The sequence below is a fragment of the Pan paniscus genome, chromosome 3 (assembly GCF_029289425.2).
Source record: "Pan paniscus chromosome 3, NHGRI_mPanPan1-v2.0_pri, whole genome shotgun sequence".
Classification (NCBI taxonomy): domain Eukaryota; kingdom Metazoa; phylum Chordata; class Mammalia; order Primates; family Hominidae; genus Pan; species Pan paniscus.
The window spans coordinates 145510533-145530091 of record NC_073252.2 but is presented as its reverse complement, the minus strand read 5'-3'; the positions used below and the strand labels follow the sequence as shown (position 1 = coordinate 145530091).

At 40.0% G+C, this 19559-nt stretch overlaps 1 protein-coding gene across 4 annotated transcripts in view; it reads left to right on the top strand.

Moving 5' to 3' along the window:
- The window catches only part of PRMT9 (protein arginine methyltransferase 9), a 47257-nt gene extending 28105 nt beyond the window's left edge, over positions 1–19152 (top strand). For 3 of the 4 annotated variants that reach the window (XM_003815854.7, XM_008968882.5, XM_034959224.3), the window contains 4 exons: positions 2935–3649; positions 14591–14744; positions 18443–18565; positions 18782–19152. In XM_003815854.7, the coding sequence (XP_003815902.1) occupies positions 2935–3649; positions 14591–14744; positions 18443–18565; positions 18782–18997 (1208 nt within the window). In that variant the 3' untranslated portion in view covers positions 18998–19152. The remainder of the gene's footprint in view (positions 1–2934; positions 3650–14590; positions 14745–18442; positions 18566–18781) is intronic. The other variant, XR_004671224.3, reaches the window with a different exon arrangement.
- The last annotated feature ends 407 nt before the right edge of the window (positions 19153–19559 follow it).

Sequence of the window (19559 nt, the reverse complement as noted above, 5' to 3'; positions counted from 1 at the left end):
TTTTTTTAACGACAGAGTCTCGCTCTTTTGCCCAGGCCGATTGCAGTGGCGTGATCTCGGCTCACTGCAAGCTCCGCCTCCCAGGTTCACGCCATTCTCCTGCCTCAGCCTTCCGAGTAGCTGAGACTACAGGCGCCCGCTGCCGCGCCTGGCTACTTTTTTGTATTTTTAGTATAGACCGAGTTTCACCGTGTTAGCCAGGATGGTCTCGATCTTCTGACCTCGTGATCCACCCACCTCGGCCTCCCAAAGTGCTGGGATTACAGGCGTGAGCCACTGCGCCCGGCCGATTTTTCTAGTTATCAGTAGATGAAAGAAATCCTGCTCCATTATTTCATGGAAAGTACTGGAAAAGTATTGCTTTTAGTGCAGGAGTTCTTACTCCTTAGAGAAGCCGATAACGTCTGTGGAGCCCTGCATCATAAAAATGTACACACTCATATAAGCACAAAATTTTTCAGTTTTAGAGAGTTCATGAATCTGAACTTCCCTAGGGAAGTTCTGTATAAAGATTTTTTTTTGTATGGAAATTTTTTTTACAGTGATTCGATGGGTTTCAGTAAGTTTAAAGTAGTTGAATTATATAGAAAAACTACCCTTTTTAGGCTGGGTATGGTGGCTGACACCTGTAACCCTAGTACTTTGGGAGGCCCAGGTGGGAGGATTGCTTGAGGCCAGGAGTTTAAACCAGCCTGGGCAACATAGCAAGACCTCATTTCTTTTTTTCTTTCTTTCTTTTTTTTTTTGAGACAGAGTCTCGCTCTGTTGCCCAGGCTGGAGTGCAGTGGTGCAATCTCAGCTCACTGCAACCTCCACCTCTTGGGTTCAAGTGATTCTCTTGCCTCAGTCTCTTGAGTATATGGGACTAGAGGTGCATGCCACCACGCCCAGCTAATTTTTTGTATTTTTAGTAGAGACATGGTTTCACCATGTTAGCCAGGATGGTCTCGATCTCCTGACCTCTTGATCCATCCACTTCAGCCTCCGAAAGTGCTGGGATTACAGGTGTGAGCCACTGTGCCCGGCTGCAAGACCTCATTTCTACAAAATGAAAAAATTTAGCTGGGGATGGTGGCAAGTGCTTGTAGTCCCAGCTACTTGGGGCACTGAGGAAGAAGGATCGCTTGAGTCCAGGAGGCTGAGCCTGCAGTGAGCCAAGATTATAACACTGCACTCCAGCCTGGGCAACAGAGGGACATCCTGACACACACACACACACACACACACACACAGAAAAACTCTACCCTTCTTAAACTGGAAGTTAATACATCTATTTCTGTTTAGTTTCTTAATCAAGGATCTAATTTGGCAAGGTCATAAAGTACTGGAATCAGTATATTGTTGTAGCCAGTATGTTGTTTTTGGAGTTCGGTAGATTTGGATTCAGTTCTTGTCTCTGCTACTTATTCATTCCCTCCTGGCCATCCTTGCCACTTGTTTCTCAGAGCTTTTGTTGTATCATATATAAAAACGGGATGATACCATTTATCTTGCAGCACTGTTTTAGGGATTCTTAGAGATAGTGGGTATAAAATGCCGACCACAGTGACTGGCACTCAGTGAATGACATTTTTTACTTGTGTTTATTCTAACTCTCTTATACCTGTAGTAACTTAGACAGATGATCTTTTATTTTTTAATCCTTCTTAGAGAAAGGACATTTACATGTTTAAGCATAAGAATAGCAATTTATGGCTGGGCTCAGTGGCTTATGCCTGTAATCCTAGCACTTTGGTATCCTCCTGCTGAGGTAGGAGGATGGCTGGAGTTCAGGAGTTTGAGACCAGCCTGGTCTCTACTAAAAATATTTAAAAATTCAGGCATGATGGTGAGCGCCTGTAGTCCCAGCTATTCTGAAGGCTGAGGTGGGGAGGATAGCTTGAGCCCTGAGATTGAGGCCACAGTGATCATACCACTGCACTCCCGCCTAGGCAACAAAGCAAGACACTGTCTCCAAAAAACCCAAAAAAGTATAACAACTTGTATTTTCAACTGGTTCCAGGGTTAATGAGAAGGAATTGCGATTATACATTTACATTTTAAAATTTTACCACATGTAGGCCAGGCACAGTGGCTCACGCCTGTAATCCCAACACATTGGAAGGCTGAGGCAAGAGGATCACTTGAGCCCAGGAGTTCAAGACCAGCCTGGGTAAAATAGCAAGACCTCATCTCTATTTAAAAAAAAAAAAATAGCTGGGCCTGGTGGCATGTATCCGTAGTCCCAGCTACTTGGGAGACTGAGGCAGGAGGATCACCTGAGCCCAGGATTTGGAGGCTGCAGGGGACCATGTTACACCACTGCATCCCAGCCTGGGTGACAGAGTGAGATCTTGTCTCAAAAGACAAAACAAACAAAAGTTTTCCCATATATGAAGGGAGTATCATATGGTCTTTATTGTCTTATACTTTGAAGTTCCTAGACATGCAAGAATGTCTAAAATACTTACAGTTAACAAATATAACTGATACGATTCTGTTGAGTGTTACCTTGTTCTTTTGGAAATTTCTCTTAAAGAATGTCCCTTTAAGCTAAAGTGAGGTTTGATATTTATCCCTGAATTTTATCTTTGTTGTTGTTAGCCTTTATTACCAAAGATGATAGAGTCCCCTGCAGTACTCCACCAACACCCCAATTTGGGGATATGGAGAGACCTAGTGATGGCATTAAAAACATTATCATACTGATAGTCTCAGGGTCAATAATGGAGCTCTCAAATGTCTCCATTATGCTACTGGTTAATTGAGTATTCAAATTTCAGTTTTTCCCTAAGTAAATCTGGTAGAGTTTTCCTAGTTTTTTGTATATTAAATGAGTATTTGTAATCCTTTCTATAGTGATGTAAAGAATGGGGGGCTAGATGGAGATGTTTATGTGATCCTCTGGCTTATAAGTACTCCATATTTTTTTTTCTTTCTTACTATTTAATGAAGACTACTGGATAAAGCCTGGAGACCATGTGATGATGGAAGTATCTTGTCAAGACTGTTACTTAAGAATCCAGAGTATTAGTGTCTTGGGTTTGGAATGTGAAATGGATGTTGCAAAAAGTTTTACCCAGAATAAAGACTTGTTATCGTTAGGAAATGAGGCTGAACTTTGTAGTGCCCTCGCTAACCTTCAGACCAGTAAACCAGATGCTGTAGAGCAGACATGTATATTGGAATCTACAGAAATTGCTTTGCTTAACAACATCCCATATCATGAAGGCTTTAAAATGGCAATGAGCAAAGTTTTGTCTTCACTGACTCCAGAGAAACTGTATCAGACCATGGATACTCACTGTCAGAATGAGATGAGCTCTGGAACTGGACAGAGTAATACTGTACAGAACATCCTTGAACCTTTCTACGTGTTAGATGTGTCCGAAGGCTTCTCTATTCTGCCTATTATTGCTGGCACACTTGGGCAGGTTAAACCATACAGTTCTGTGGAGAAAGACCAGCATCGTATTGCTCTGGACCTCATATCTGAAGCCAATCACTTTCCTAAAGAAACACTTGAGTTTTGGCTGAGACATGTGGAGGATGAATCTGCTATGTTACAAAGGCCAAAATCAGACAAATTATGGAGCATAATTATATTGGATGTCATTGAGCCATCTGGGCTCATTCAGCAGGAAATAATGGAAAAAGCTGCAATATCCAGGTAAAACACAAAATAATAACTTTTGGCTTTGTTTTTTTTTGAGGTCAGATTTTATGTAAATTCCTTAAGTTCTTTAATCGCTTAACTGTAAAAATAAGTCAAGATCACTGTATGCTCCTCAAGCATTACTTTTCAGGATGTGTGACTTCATTTGCTGCTAAAATCATCGCTGGTTTGGCCAGTGGGAGGTCCTCTAAACTAGTTCCTGTGTCTTTTTGACACGTTCCCATAATTCTTTGAGCATGTTCTTACTTTGGTGCAACCAGATGTTTTACTTTCATCTTGAATTTTTCTCAACCCCAGCCTTAGGATTAGTCTTTCTCCAAGGGACTCTGGTTCCTTTTGGTTCCTTTTAGTGGAGAACTATATTTTGAAACCAAGATATATATATATATATATATTTTTTTTTTTTTAAGACGGAGTTTCGCTCTTGCTGCCCAGGCTGGAGTGTAATGGCTCAATCTCGGCTCACTGCAACCTCCGCCTCCTGGGTTCAAACGATTCTCCTGCCTCAGCTTCCCAAGTAGCTAGGATTACAGGCACACTCCACCAGCTAATTTTGTATTTTTAGTAGAGACGGGGTTTCACCATGTTGGTCAGGCTGGTTTTGAACGCCTGACCTCAAGTGATCCACACCCCTTGACCTCCCAAAGTGCTGGGATTATAGGCATGAGCCACCACGCCCGGCTGAAACCAAGATCTTAATGATAGGTCTGTATGCTTATTGCTACTGGTCATTGCTTTTAGGCTCTCTGAGTTGAAAAAGCTAGGAAGAGGATGTGTGTGTTTTTGTGTGCATGTACACACGCATGAATCCATATATATGTGCACAATCACACATACAGGTATTTTTAATTTATCTATTTATATAAAATCATGAGTGAATACTGATACCTTCAGTTCTAATCCACTATCACATGGTACATTATAGTGTTCCCTTTTTTCATGTTTATATTCTTTCTCCAGCAATAAAAGCCTGGCTCTCACTAACATGAATATACTTACTCATTTGCTCATAGGGAGAATCCACATAACATTGTTTCAAACTTGGTAACACATACTACTGTGGAAAGCAAAACTACCAACGAGAGTTCAGTATTAGTTTATAGTTTTTTTTGTTTTGTTTTTTCGTTTTCTTTTTTAGACACGGGGTAGGGTAGAATGGGGTCCGGTGGGATGGGGTGGGGATAGGGTGAGGTTGTGGTGGTTCTCACTGTGCTGCCCAGGCTGGTCTTGAACTCCTGGGCTCAAGTGATTTTTCCACTTCAGCCTCCTGAGTAGCTAGGGTTACAGGCATGTGCCACTGCTTATAGGTTCATAGGTTTTAAAGTATACATACTGATGAAATCCTATGTGTACAATTAGGTAAGTTTTGATAATTGAGTGATTTTTTTTTTTTTGTTTGAGATGGAGTCTCGCCCTGTCGCCAGGCTGGAGTGCAGCGGCGTGATCTCGGCTAATTGAGTGATTTTTATCAAAAAGTTTGTTTTTGAAATTGCCTTCGTAACAATACATTGATTAGGAGAAACAGCAGTGGCAAAGGTGGTTTTATTTATTATTTTTTATTTTTTGGTAAATAGCCAGAAATTTTGTGGAGGCCTTTTTATAATGTCATTATTCAAATTTGGTAAGTTCAGTTTTTTTTAAATTAATTAAATTAGAAAGTAAAGAAATTGGTTAAATTAGTACCAAAGATGTATTTCAGACATGTTTTGAATAATGGACCATTTTGGGGATCTTCTTTTGTTTTTGTTTTTGTAGTTGCAGTGTGACTGTTGAGAATGGTGACACATGAATTTGCAAATTCTTCTATGTGTGCGAAAAAATTCAGTATAATCACTTTATAGCCACATTTTATTTTATTAAAAATTGTTTTGAAATTATGATAAAATATTCCTAAAATTTAGTCAGTCATTTTTCACTTCATTAGTGTGAAGTATATTCACCTCGTTACATAAATTATCTCCAGAGCTCTTTCATATTGTAAAACACTCTATACTGAATAAATGACAATTTCCCATACTCCCCTCCCACCCTGGGTCCTGGCATCCAGCAATCTACTTTCTGTTTCTATGAGTTTAACTAACTCTTGAGACCTCAAACAAGTGAAATCATACAGTATTTATTTTTCCTTTTCTGACTGGGTTGTTTCACTTAGCATAATGTCTTCAAGGTTCATCCATGTTGTAGTATGTGTCAGAATTTCCTAATGATTAGTGATGTTGAGCATCTTTTCATACACTTTTTGACCATGTGTACATAGTTTGGAGAAATATCTATTCAAGTCTTGCCCATTTTTTAACTGGGTTATTTTGTTATTGAGTTGTAGGAGTTATTTCTGTATTCTGGTTACTAACCCCTTATTTCATGTATGATTTGTAAATATTTTTTTCCCACTTCATAGGTTGCCTTTTCACTCTTTTGATCATTTCCTTTGATGTGCAAAAGTTTTAAAGTTTGATTTAGTCCTATTTGTCTACTTTTGCTTTGGTTGCAAAACAGCTTTTGATATCATATCCAAGAAATCATTGCTGAATCCAGTGTCCTCAAGCTTTTCTCCTGTATTGTCTTTCAGAAGTTCTATAGTTTAAGGTCTTATATTCAGTTGTTTAATCCATTTTGAGTTAATTTTTGTATATGGTGTATACAAAAATATACATGTTTTTGTATATTTTGGAAAACATATTTCGGATATGTTTTCTGAACATAATTTGTGGGTTTATTTATATGGTCTCTTGTTTCTTTTTTTTTTTTTTTTTTTTTTTTTTTTTTTTTTTTTGAGATGGAGTCTCACTCTTTCGTCCAGGCCAGACTGCAGTGGCGCTATCTCACCTCACTGCAAGCTCCACCTCCCGGGTTCAAGGGGATTCTCCTGCCTCAGCCTCCCGAGTAGCTGGGACTACAGGCGCATGCCACCACAGCTGGCTAATTTTTTGTATTTTTAATAGAGACGGGGTTTCACCGTGTTAGCCAGGATGGTCTCGATCTCCTGACCTTGTGATCCGCCCGCCTTGGCCTCCCAAAGTGCTGGGATTACAGGCGTGAGCCACCGTGCCCGCCTTGGGCTCTTGTTTCTAATTCCGTTGGTCTGTATGTCTGTCTTTATACCAGTACCATACCACAGTCTTGATTGCTGTTGCTTTGTAGTTTGTTTAAGGTCAGGAAGTGTGAGGCCTCCAACTTTGTTCTTTTTCAAGACTGTCTTGGCGGTTTACAGTTCTTTGAGATTCCATATAAATTTTAGGGTAAATTTTTCTGTTTCTACAAAAAACACTCTTTGGGTTTTGATATGGATTGCAGGTGTTCCAATCCATGAACACAGTGTGCCTTTCCATTCATCTGTGTCTTTAAATTTTTTTTTAAGCAATGTTTTATAGTTTTCAGTGTACAAACAAGTCTTTTGCCTAAGTATTCCTAGGTAGGTTTATTCCTAAGTATTTTATTTTTTAGATGCTATTATAAATGGATTCTTTTCTTAATTTTCTATTTAGCTTAGCCTTTGCTAGTACATGCAAATGCAGCTGATTTTTGCATGTTTATTTTGTATCCCATAATTTTGCTGAAGTCATTTATGAGTTGTAACAGGTTTTTGTTGTTGTTTTTCTTTTGAGTTTTCTATATATGACATATCATCTATGAATAGAGATAATTATACTTCTTCCTTTCCAATTTGGATATGTTATTTTTTCTTGTGTAATTTCTCTGGTGAGGACTTCCAGTACTGTGTTGAACAGAAGTGGAAAGAGTGGGCATCTTTCCCTTGTATCTGATCTTAGGAGAAAAGCTGTCAGTCTTTAAGTGTGGTGATGTTAACATGATAGTTGTGGGCTTTTCATATATGGCTTTTATTATGTTGAGGTAGTTTCCTTCTATTCCTAGTTTGTTGAATGCTTTTATAATGAAAGTGTGATTTTTGTCAAATGCTTTTTCTGCGTCCATTGAGATGATCATGTGGTCTTCATTCTGTTAATGTGATGTGTAGTAACTGGGCTCCTGCCTTGGCTTCCCAGAGTGTTGGGATTACAGGTGTGAGCCACTGTGCCTGGCCTGCAGTTGTTTTTAAATGTTCATTCTTGCTGGATGTGGTGGCTCATGCCTGTAATGCCAGCACTTTGGGAGGCCAAGGCGGGCGGATCACCTGAGGTCTGGAGTTTGAGACCAGCCTGACCAACATGGAGAAACCCCGTTTCTACTAAAAATAAAAAAAACGTAGCCAAGCGTGGTGGCGCATGCCTGTAATCCCAGCTACTTGGGAGGCTGAGGCAGGAGAATCGCTTGAACCCTGGAGGCGGAGGTTGCTGTTAGCTGAGATCGCGCCATTGCACTCCAGCTCTGGGCAACAAGAGTGAAACTCCATCTCAAAAAAAAAAAAAGTTCATTCTTAAGTTCTGTTCACTCATGCTAGTTTAAAATACAGATGAAAGCTTGAAGGTTTGGTAAGCTCTTTCGTTTTTTGTTTTTTTAAAAAACCATGGCTATGGTTTGAGTGTCTCCTCCAAAGCTCATGGGTTGGAAAGTTAATCCTCAGTGCAACAGTGTTGAGAGGTGTGATACTTAAGGGGGGATGAGGTCAGGAGGGCTCTGCCCTCATTAGTGAATTAAGGCCATTATCATGGGAGTGGGTTTTTTTTACAGGATGAGGTCAGCCCTCTTTCCCTTTCTCTCTCTCTCCCTCTTCTCTCTCTCTCTCCCTCTTCTCTCTCTCCCCCTCTTCTCTCTCTCCCCCTCTTCTCTCTCTCTCTCTCTGCCCTCTGCCATGAACAGTCAGCCAAATAAGTTTCTGTTCTTTATAAATTACCCAGTCTGTTGTAGTTTGTTAGACTTTTGAGTTACAACGTTATTTTTTTCATTGCTGAAGGCATGGATGGTTCTGAAGTATCATTTAGCTTTGCAAAAGATTTCTGAGGAGCCTAGCAGTTGCAGTAATGTAAGTAACAACAAAACACTTAATGTTAGTAAAGATAAGCAGAGTTTCAAGGCAATGGTCATTTTATCTGAACATAGCTAAGATCTGACACTATCTTTTAGCCCCCAACCTAAGGGTAGGGAGGGGGCCTTAGTCACCATTAATCTCATTCACATACATAAGTTGAGTTGCAAGGATAATAACAGAGAAAAAAAAATTGCAAGCATAGATAACAGAGAACTAAACTGATTATCACTTAGTTGATAGTGTCAGGTCCCACAGGTTGAGGGCTCAGTTCCACAGACTGCCCCCTACTTCAGATGCCAGTTACAAGTATGTCACTTGTACTTCTTACAGGCTGTAAATCGGAAGTTCCTGAGACCACCTCTTCGAGTTCCATTACTTTGCTAGAGTGGTTCACAGAACTCGGGGAAACACTTTACTTATGTTTGCCCATTTCATTTATTATGAAGGATATTACAAAGGATACAGATGAAGAGCCAGATGAAGAGATGCATAGAGTAAGCATGTGGGAAGTGGCATGGGGCTTCCATGCCCTCTCTGGGCACCCTCTAGGAACCTCCATGTGTTCAGCTACCTGGAAGCTCTCTGAACCTTGTCTTTCTGGGTTTTTATGGAAGCTTTGTTATGTAGGCATGACTGATTACATCATTGGCTATTAGTGATCAACTCAACCTTCAGTGTGTCTCCTCTCTCTGGAGGCTAGTGGGTTGGATAGAAAGTCCCAATCCTCTAATCTTGCCATGGTCTTTTAGCCCCCAACCTAGGGCTAGGTAGGGGCCCTTAGTCATCATTTATCTCATTAGCATACAGAAGACACTCTTACCATTCTGTAGGTTCCAAGGGTGTTAGGAGTTCTGGGGCAGGAAACAAGATGAAGACCAGATATATATGTATCTTATTTTAATCACAATATCATATTTGCCCTATGTATACTTTATATTCGGCTATTCCTGAGTTGTATCCTTTGTAATAAATCCGTAAATATAAGTAAAGTGTTTTTCTGAGTTCTGTGAGCCATTCTGGCAAATTATTGAACTCAAAGAGGACATTGTGGGAACCCTTGATTTGTTACAGCCTGATGGGTTCTTCTTACCCACTGCCCAGGAAAGCCAATACAGTGAGAACAGCAGGAGTTGCAGTAGGGAAAGTTTAGGTGGGTTCATGCCTGTAATCCCAGCACTTTGGGAGGCCGAGGTGGGTGGATCACTTGAGGTCAGGAGTTTGAGACTAGCCTGGCCAACATAGTGAAACCCCGTCTCTACTAAAAATACAAAAATTAGCTGGGAATGGTGATGTGTGCCTGTAATCCCAGCTGCTCAGGAGGCTGAGGCAGAAGAATCGCCTGAACTTGGGAGGCAGAGGTTGCAGTGAGCTGAGATTGTACCACTGCACTCCAGCCTGGGCAACAGAGTGAGATTCCGTCTCAAAAAAAAAAAAAAAAGAAAAGTGTAATTATCACAAGGCAGCCAAGTGGAAGAATGGGACATGTTTTTCAAATCCACCTCCCTGAGAACTCAGAGGCTAGTTTTAAAGGATAATTTGGTGGACTGGTGGCTAGGGAATGGATACTGCTGATTGGTTGGGGATGAAATCATAGGGATGTCAAAAACGATCTTCCTGTGCTGAGTCAACTTTCTGGGTGGGAGTCATAGAAGTATTTGAGTCTGAAAAATGTCTCAAAGACCAATCTTAGGTTTTACAGTACTGATGTTATCTATAGGAGCAATTGGGGCAGTTATACATCTTGTGACCTCTGGCTCCATGATTCCTGAGCAGTAGGGCATTATAGAAAAACAAGCTAGGGTACAATGACTGGGTATCATTTAACTGTGCCTACATTTTAGCAGAATTCAGGCTCCTCCCATAATCCTAACCTTGTGGCCTTTCCTTAGTTTTACAGTGGCTGTTTTGGTCCCTGAACAAGGAGGGGGTTCATTTCAGGAAGGGACTATTATCATCCATGCTTTAAACTATAAACTAAAATTTCTCCCACAGTTAGCTTACCCTATGCCTGGGTCTGTCAGTTTGTGAGGTTAGAAGCAAAATGGAGTGAGCTATGTTAGATTTCTTTCACTGCCATAATTTTTGCAAAGGTGGTTTCAGTTTTATAGATGGCCAAAAGTACTGAAAGTCCAGGACCTACAATTGGCATCAGAACTGGGGGCATTCATGTGGGACTGAGCTTTTATAGCACCTGATGCTAACTCCAGGTAGTGTCAGAATTGATTTGAATTGTAGTACACTCAAAAGGTGTCTGAGAATTTTTTTGGGGTGGGAACCTCCTCCCTGCACCCCCCTCCCCCCCCCCCCCACCCACCACCACTTCGTGTCAGAAGTTTTATTTTTATTTTTTTTAGGCAGGCTCTTACTCTGTCACCCAGGCTGGAGTGCAGTGGCATGATCATGGCTCACTGCAGCCTTGACTTCCTGGGCTCAACCTATGTTTTATAAATAGAAATGGTTCCTAAGACTACCTAAGTGACTCACATGGTATCGTTCTCCAACTCTCTTTCTCCCATAGATTACATAGCTACAAGGTTAGCTTTTATTAACCTGTGTGCTTTTTTAGCTTGCTAATTTCATAGAATGATACCTCTTTGGCTATTTGGGGAGTGGAGGGTTGTTAGTCAAGCAACATAAAGTTCTGTGGCTAGTCTCTCCTTTCAGAGACCTTTGTGATCTTGAAGAAAATTAGATCTGATTTTCACTTAAATGGATCACAGTTAGCAGATAACTTCAATTGTTCAGATAATAACATGAGTTTTCAGGATTAAACTTGATCCTTTTGAGGAAAAAAGATTTTTCCAGTGATTTGGGAAGACATAAAATTTTAGCCAGTTTGGTAAAGGCATAGATAGGAATTTGGTTAAGAGCTGTGCAATTTTATTAAGATGTGTGAAATTTCACTAACTGTGGAGACTGAATTTCTACCAGACTACCTATTATGACAAAAAGTTGATAGGAAAGGAATAGCAACAATGAGTAAAGCACTGGGGTCAGGGTGGAGTCCATTTTTAGGCTAATTTATGAATATAGGATTTATTACAACTCAGAAGGATCATGTTGTTACATTTAGTGGGTGAAGAGAGATTATCCTGGTTCAGGAACATGACTTATCTTTATCAGTCTGGTGCCATTACACTTAGGAGTCATCTCTAACTTTCCTTGCTGAATCTGTGCTCCTCACATCACGGCTGGGGATATGGCTTCCGGTTAGCTTGTCTTTAGGAGAGAGTGAGCTGTTACAAGAGCAGACTGTTTCCTTGTTAACTTTTCCTCAAATGTATTATTTTGAAAATTTTCAAACTTAGGAAAAATTGCAAGAATAACAACAGAGAACACTAGATTATTGTTTAGTTTACTGAACCATTTGATAGTTGATTGCTGGCATCATAAACTTCTTATTTTCTTTAGTATTTAGCATGTGTTTCCTAAGAACAAATGTTTTCCCCTACATATCACAATAAAATTATCACTCAGGATATTTCACATTGATAAAACACTATTATATAATATATAGTGCATATTAAAATTTTCCATTACCCCAGTAATATTCTTCATTGCTTTTCTTCCCAGTCTAGTTCTAATCAAGAGTCTTACATTGCATTTAGTTGCCATGTCTTGTCATTATAATTTAATTGTCCTTGCTTTAGATATCTTTAAGTGGTTATAAAATTGAGATAATCAGTTTAGTAAGAGACCAGAGAATTAATTTAAATCTAATTCAAGAGCAGTAGTGCCAAAGTAGTTTTGAGGAATGGGGTGTTTTATAGCTTAGCTTGTTTAGGTTTTAATGATCTATTTAGGGAGACTACATAGTATATAATTTTGGAAATGTATATGAATTACTTTTTAAGATATGAACAAATGTGTTGGTGAAATGTTTAGTTCTGTATTTTTATAAGTGGATTCTTACTCTATTTAACTTAGGAGTAAGAACATACTGTGAAATGTACATATGATAATATAAAGTTCACCTGCCTAGTATCCTGTTCTAGAAATTCAAGTAGGAACAAGCTTGGAATATTCAGTAAAAATGTAGATTTGACATTTGATTGTAAATGTGGCAAATGAAAATAATTACTTGGTTTAAAGTATCCTCCACCTCTATTTCACTGGATGTCAGTAGGTGGCCCACCCACCCTTCTCTCCCTTCCCACATAGCACATAGCTCAGGTGTGAGGAAACAAGATTATATAGGTAGGTGTGGAAGCTGCCTTGACTTAACAGCCCTTAGCTTCATATAGCAACTCTTCTCCCATGGGCACAGCTTCCACGGCCTAGCAATATGAACACCTGGTTACACTCTCAGGGAAGCCCACATGTGATATGGGTTCCCGTCAGGCATTTATCCTTTGTTTGTAGTTCTCTCCATCCAGATATAGTCTACCTATTAAGAGGCATTTTTTTTTTTAACCATAAGCAGTGTTCCTGATAAACACAGCTGACATTCTATTCTTATAAGATTTTCAGGGAAAGAGAAGGTAAACCCAAGGTCAACGTAGGAAGAGAGAGGATTTTGTTAACCCTTGACTCTCTCTCCTCCAGTATTAGAGTATTTGGACTTTTTTTTTTTTTTTTAAATTTTGCATTTGGAGTGTTTAACCTTTTATTTTGAAATAATTTTTAAGCCTTTGGAGAAGTTAAAGAATAATACAAAGAACTTACCATATACCTTACACTCAGATTCACAAACTATTACTATTTTGCCACATCTGCTAAATTGTTCAGGAAAAAACATTTCAGGCTCTTCCCCTGAACCATAGATACAATGTGTCTTTACTCCTAATACCTTGGAATGCATAGGACATTCACTGATATAATCACTGTACAATTATTAAAATCAGGAAATTTACAGGGACACAATACTGTTATCTAAGCTACAAATCTTATCCAGATTTCACCAGTTGTCACAATAATGTCCTTTGTAGCTTTTTTGTTCCTGGTCTGGAATCCAATCCAGGATCATATATTCCATTTAGTTTTCATGTCTCTTTAGTGGTGCAGTCACTGCTTACTGCAATGTGGACCTCCTGGGCTCAAGCGATCCTCCCATCTCAGCCTGTTGAGTAGCTGGGACTACAGGTGTGCACCACCACACCTGGCTAGTTTATTTATTTGTAGAGATGGGGTCTTGCTATGTTGCCCAGGCAGGGGTTGAAGTCCTGGGCTCAAGCAATCCTCTCACCTTGGCCTCCCAAAGTGTTGGGATTATAGGCATCAGCCACCGTGCCCAGCCTGTCCCATTGTTTTTGATGTTAATACAATCACATGGTTTAAGTTGTATCTACACATTTCTCCATTCAGTAAGTTACTGTTTCCCCCTTTGTGATAAGTCATTTGTGGGGGTGATACTTGGAGACTGTAAAAGGATATTTTCCTAATCAAACTTTGACCTACTAGTTTTAGCATCCATTGATGACTCTTTCCTGAATCTAAAGACGTATGTCCATTTAAATAGCTAACCTGTCATTTTTCTCTTTCACTGATCAGTAGTTACTTTGACTTGGGAAATTATTTCTAGTGGTTTACTATTCTGAAATACCAGCCATGAATAACAGAAAGTCCATTAGACTCCATGTAATCTGTAGCTCTTTACTAATTTATCATGATTCTTAGTTACTGATGTTTATACAATGTAGGAGATTACAAAGGGTTTTTTTTTGTTTTATTTTATGTTTTTTTGAGACAGAGTCTCACTCTGTCACCCAGGCTATAGTGCAGTGGCGGGATGTTGGCTCACTGCAACTGCTACCTCTTGGATTCAAGCAGTCCCCCTGCCTCAGCCTCCCAAGTAGCTGGGACTACAGGTGCATGCCACCTGTGGATCTAGTTGGCTAGTTTTTGTATTTTTTGTAGAGATGAGGTTTCGCCATGTTGCCCAGGCTGGTCTTGAACTCTTGGGCTTAAGTGATCCACCCACCTTGGCCTCCCAAAGTGCTAGGATTATAGGCGTGAGCCACTGTCGCCCTGCCCCAAGAGCTTTTTAAAATATGTACTTTTTTTCTTAGGTGTTTACTACAATCTGGAGGCAAGATCTTTCCTCAGTATGTGCTGATGTTTGGGTTGCTTGTGGAATCACAGACACTCCTAGAGGAGAATGCTGTTCAAGGAACAGAACGTACTCTTGGATTAAATATAGCACCTTTTATTAACCAGTTTCAGGTAAGTGTCTAGAGGAGAAGTTCAACCAGGATGCTGTTGAACAGTCTACCATCGCTCTCTCTTTAGTCACTGTTTAATCTAGCTAAACACAGTGACTAAAGTTTAGCTGGATTAATCACAGTGACTAAGAGCACTTAGATTTTTACCTATAATAAGTTCCTAGAACAAAGGAACTTATTATAGGTAAAAATCAGCCTAGAGGTTACAATAACCAAGGAATTTTGTCATGACTGCTGATAAAAGTTTATAGATATTTGGCCAGGTGTGGTGGCTCATGCCTGTAATCCCAGCACTTTGGGAGGCCCAGGCGGGTGGATCACTTGAGGTTAGGCGTTCAAGACCAGCCTGGCCAACATGGTGAAATCCCACCTCTACTAAAAATACAAAAAAATTAGCCAGGTGTGGTGGTGCGTGCCTGCAATCCCAGCTACTCTGGAAACTGAGGTGGGAGAATCGCTTGAACTCAGGAGGCAGGAGTTGCAGTGAGCCGAGATCGTGCCACTGCACTCCAGTCTGGATGACAGAGCGAGACTGCATCTCAAAAAAAAAAAAGTTTTTAGATACGCCTCCGAATCACTGTCATAAATGGAAGAAGGGTCCTAGGTTTTAATCTTATGAAAAAGAGTGGTCTTTGTCCAAAAAAGATCTATGTTCTAAACTTGAACCCTTACATTGAGACCTCAGGCTGGCAGCTGATAAGTATCAGCAGCTAATGCTCAGTTTCTAAGAAATCGGACTGCAGAGAGCAGGAATGCAGGAGCCTAGGAAAACAGAGCTCAAGGAAAAGGGGGTTAGCCTCTGTTTAGGAAATAAGGAGTCAAGACTTAGAAATGGGCTGGGCATGGTGGCTCACACCTGTATCCTGGCACTTTGAGAGGCAAAGGTGGGGCGGATTGCTCGAGCTCATAAGTTCAAGACTAGCCTGGGCAACATGGGGAAACCCCGTCTCTACAAAAAAATACAAAAATTATCTGGGTGTGGTGGTGCATGCCTGTAGTCCCAGCTACTTGGGAGGCTGAGGTAGGAGAATTGCTTGAGCCTGGGAGGTGGAGGTTGCGGTAAGCTGAAATCACGACACTGCACTCCAGCCTGGGTGATAGAGTAACAAATTTTTACTGAATGTCTACTACATGTACATTTAGATTTGGGGAATAGGGCTATGAAATAGAGAAGTTTACTCTCTCGTGGATTTAGCATTTACATTGGAAGAGACAATAAACAAGTAAAAAGACTGCTATGATGGTGAGAAGAGCTGTGGACATAAAGCAGGTTAAGGGAGTGTGGCGTATGGGATATACTATTTTATATAAGTTACACCTAAGGAAAGGACTCATGGGTAAGTGATAAACAGAGGCCTGAAAGAAATAAGGGAGCAAATCACACAAATCAAAGGATCAGCAAGTGTAAATAGCTAGAGGCAAGATCACGATTGGAGTATCAAAAACAGCAAGAAGCAACCAAGAGGGAGAGTGATGAGAGATGCAGTCAGAGTATTAGGGGCCAGATGTTGACCTTCTGGCCATTTGTAAGGACTGTGGCTTTTGCTCTGAAAGGGGTAGGAAACAACTGGAGGGTATTGAACAGAGGCTTGACATGATGTGACTTATGTTTTGAAGGGCTTGCTATGGTTGCTGTGTTAGGAATAAAAGACTGGTGAGACCAGGCAAAGGCATGAAATTATTGTAGTAATCCAGGTGAGAGGTGTCAGTGGCTTTGACTGGAGTGGTAGCAGTGAAAGTGCAAAAATGGTGAGATCCTCGATATATTTTAAAGGTAGGGCTGGTGTGGTGGCTCATGCCTAAATTCCCAGCACTTTGGGAGGCCAAAGTGGGAGGATTGCTTGGGCCCAGGAGTTCAAGACCAGCCTGGGCAACAAAGTGAGACTGTCTCTCTACAAAAATTAGCTAGGCATGGTGGTGTGCCCCTCTAGTCCCAGCTACTCGGGAGGCTGCGGTGGGAGGACGGCTTGAGCCCAAGAGGCTGAGGCTGCTGTGAGCCAAGGTTGTGCCACTGCACTGCAGTCTGGGCAACAGCAAGACTGACCCTGTCTCTAAAAATAAATAAAGGTAGAATTTTTGATAAGTTGGATGTGGGCTATGAAAGAGGACTCCTTTTTTTTTTAGGTGAAAGCAGCTGGAAGAATAGTTTCCATACTGATAATGGGGAAAATAGGATCAGGCTTTGTGTGTAGCTGTGGTCACTGAGCAATTGGGTAAGAATTCAGAGAAAGCTCTGGGCTGAAGATTTAAATTTGGCAGTTAGCAGCATGTAGCTGGTATTTAAGGCCATAAGACTGGATGAAATAGCTTGGGGGCATGTAGATAGAGAGGGCTGGGAACTGAACTCTAGAGAACTCATAAAGTTATGAGCTTGGTTTGGTTGGTTATATAGAAGGAACTGGCAAAGATGACAGGAGGGCCGGGCATGGTGGCTCATGCCTATAATCCTAGCACTTTGGGAGGCCAAGGAGGGCAGATTGCTTGAGTCCAGGAGTTTGAGACCAACCTGGGCAACATGGCAAAAACCCATCTCTACAAAAAATACAAATATTAGCCAAGTGTGGTGGTGGGCACCTGTAGTCCTAGCTACTTGGGAGGCTGAGGTGGGAGGATCACTTGAGCCCAGGAAGCGGAGGTTGCAGTGAGCTGTGATCGTACTACTGCACTCCAGCCTGGGGAACAGAGTGAGACCCTATATTAAAAAAAAAAAAAAAAAAAAAGACAGGAGTGGACCAGTTAGTGTGAGAAATAAAAGTGGGGGCCGACTATGAGGTATGGGTTCAGCAGTGTGGGGATTAGGAGGCAGGTGATAAGAGGTGACATGAGAATCTAAGGCTTCTTCTGGTTTGATGTAAAAATAGGAACAAAAGGCATAACAAGGAGTCTTAGAAATGGTATGGGGTTACTGTTGAGTTTTTATGGGGAATAAAGGCTGGATGCTTTCAAGGATGCCCAGGGAGAGGTGAATGTATCTGTGTCCTGTTTCGCCTTATACAAGGAAAAGTGGTTTTTAAATGACAGTTTCCTTTGTTTCAAATGAGGATGAGGCTAAAAATCATTAGTATTAATAGTAGCATTCAATTGCTACTAAACTTGATAGAACACTTAATAGTGATTCTCAACTTTGTACATTGGAAACATCTGGGGATCCTAACGCCAGATGGTTTGGGGTGTGGCCTGAACAGTTGGGCTTTTAAAAAGCTCCCCAGGTGATTTTAATTTGCAGCCAAGATTGAGAGCCACTGCCTTCTGGAAATAAACTTATTTTCCAAATGAAATCAACTATTGTTTGATTGAATCTGCCATCATTTCTGAGACAATTCAATTAGTGTTGTACCATTATTTCATAAGCAAATCCTTGGGTTAAAAATTTTAGAGCTGTTTGGCTTAAGAAAAAATTTAATCTGCTCTCATCCAAATGAAAGATCTACAGGTAATGGAAACCAGAGCAAATTATCTAACCTGCCTAAACCTTGGTTTGTTCATTCTTTTTGTACTGGAACAATGAAAGTTCTAATGAAAGCCAGCCTTAGCTTGATGTGGGAATATAAAGGAGGTAATGTAAAAAGTATTCTATCAAGTACTATTGAGTCAAGTACAAAGCAATCCCTGACCACAAAAGGAATGTGTAAAAGTGAAAAACTTGAGCCCTGACCACAAAAAGAAAAAGTGAAAGTGAAAAATTTATACTTTCTCTAGGTACCTATACGTGTATTTTTGGACCTATCCTCATTGCCCTGTATACCTTTAAGCAAGCCAGTGGAACTCTTAAGACTAGATTTAATGACTCCATATTTGAACACCTCTAACAGAGAAGTAAAGGTAAGGACAACATGCAAAGTGATTTCGTTTGTTATTGTTTAGAATAATTATCTTAAATTAGGTAATACTTTTATACATACTTTTAGCTACTTTAAAGATTTAAATCTAGTGAAATGTATTTTAAATTTTTGTATTTAAAAGTAACTAAAAAGAGAAAGACTTATCTAAGTCTACTCTATGCACTCTGATATTTTCCTAATTTCTTTATTTTCATAGGTATACATTTGTAAATCTGGAAGACTGACTGCTATTCCATTTTGGTATCATATGTACCTTGATGAAGAGATTAGGTTGGATACTTCAAGTGAAGCCTCCCACTGGAAACAAGCTGCAGTTGTTTTAGATAATCCCATCCAGGTTGAAATGGGAGAGGAACTTGTACTCAGCATTCAGCATCACAAAAGCAATGTCAGCATCACAGTAAAGCAATGAAGAGCAGTTTTCCAATGAAAACTGTGTAAATAGAGCATCAACAAGTACAAAATTCTTGTCTTAATTAGTGGGGGTATATAAAAATTCCTTGTAATGGTCAAATATTTTTTAAAATTGACATTAATAAAGCATATTTAAAAAGATTCTAAATAAAAGGGTAGCATTATTATAGAAATACTGCTGCAGATTTGCTTTCTGGAAAAGGATACATCACTAGTTTTTTAAATTAGGAAACTTCTTTTGCTCGATTTTACAGAATAGGGATTTTAAAAGTCTTATCATTATTGACGTGTAAGTAAAGCAAAACTTTACTTTTGTAGGCATCTTGGCCTTTTTTTCTTAAATCCAAACTTGTAATTGGGAAACACTGAAAGGCTTCCACTGAAGACTGAGGGTTATGGTTACCTGTAAATTCCAATCTTGCTTCCTTTAAATACTCAGTGTACATCTGAAACATCTCAGGTTTTGTTTTGAGAATGCAAGCTTGAAAAAGAATTTAAGCTATAAGCTAAATGTAATTAAAACAGTAAAGGAGTTAGGGAATAAATCTTCAGGAGGCAGC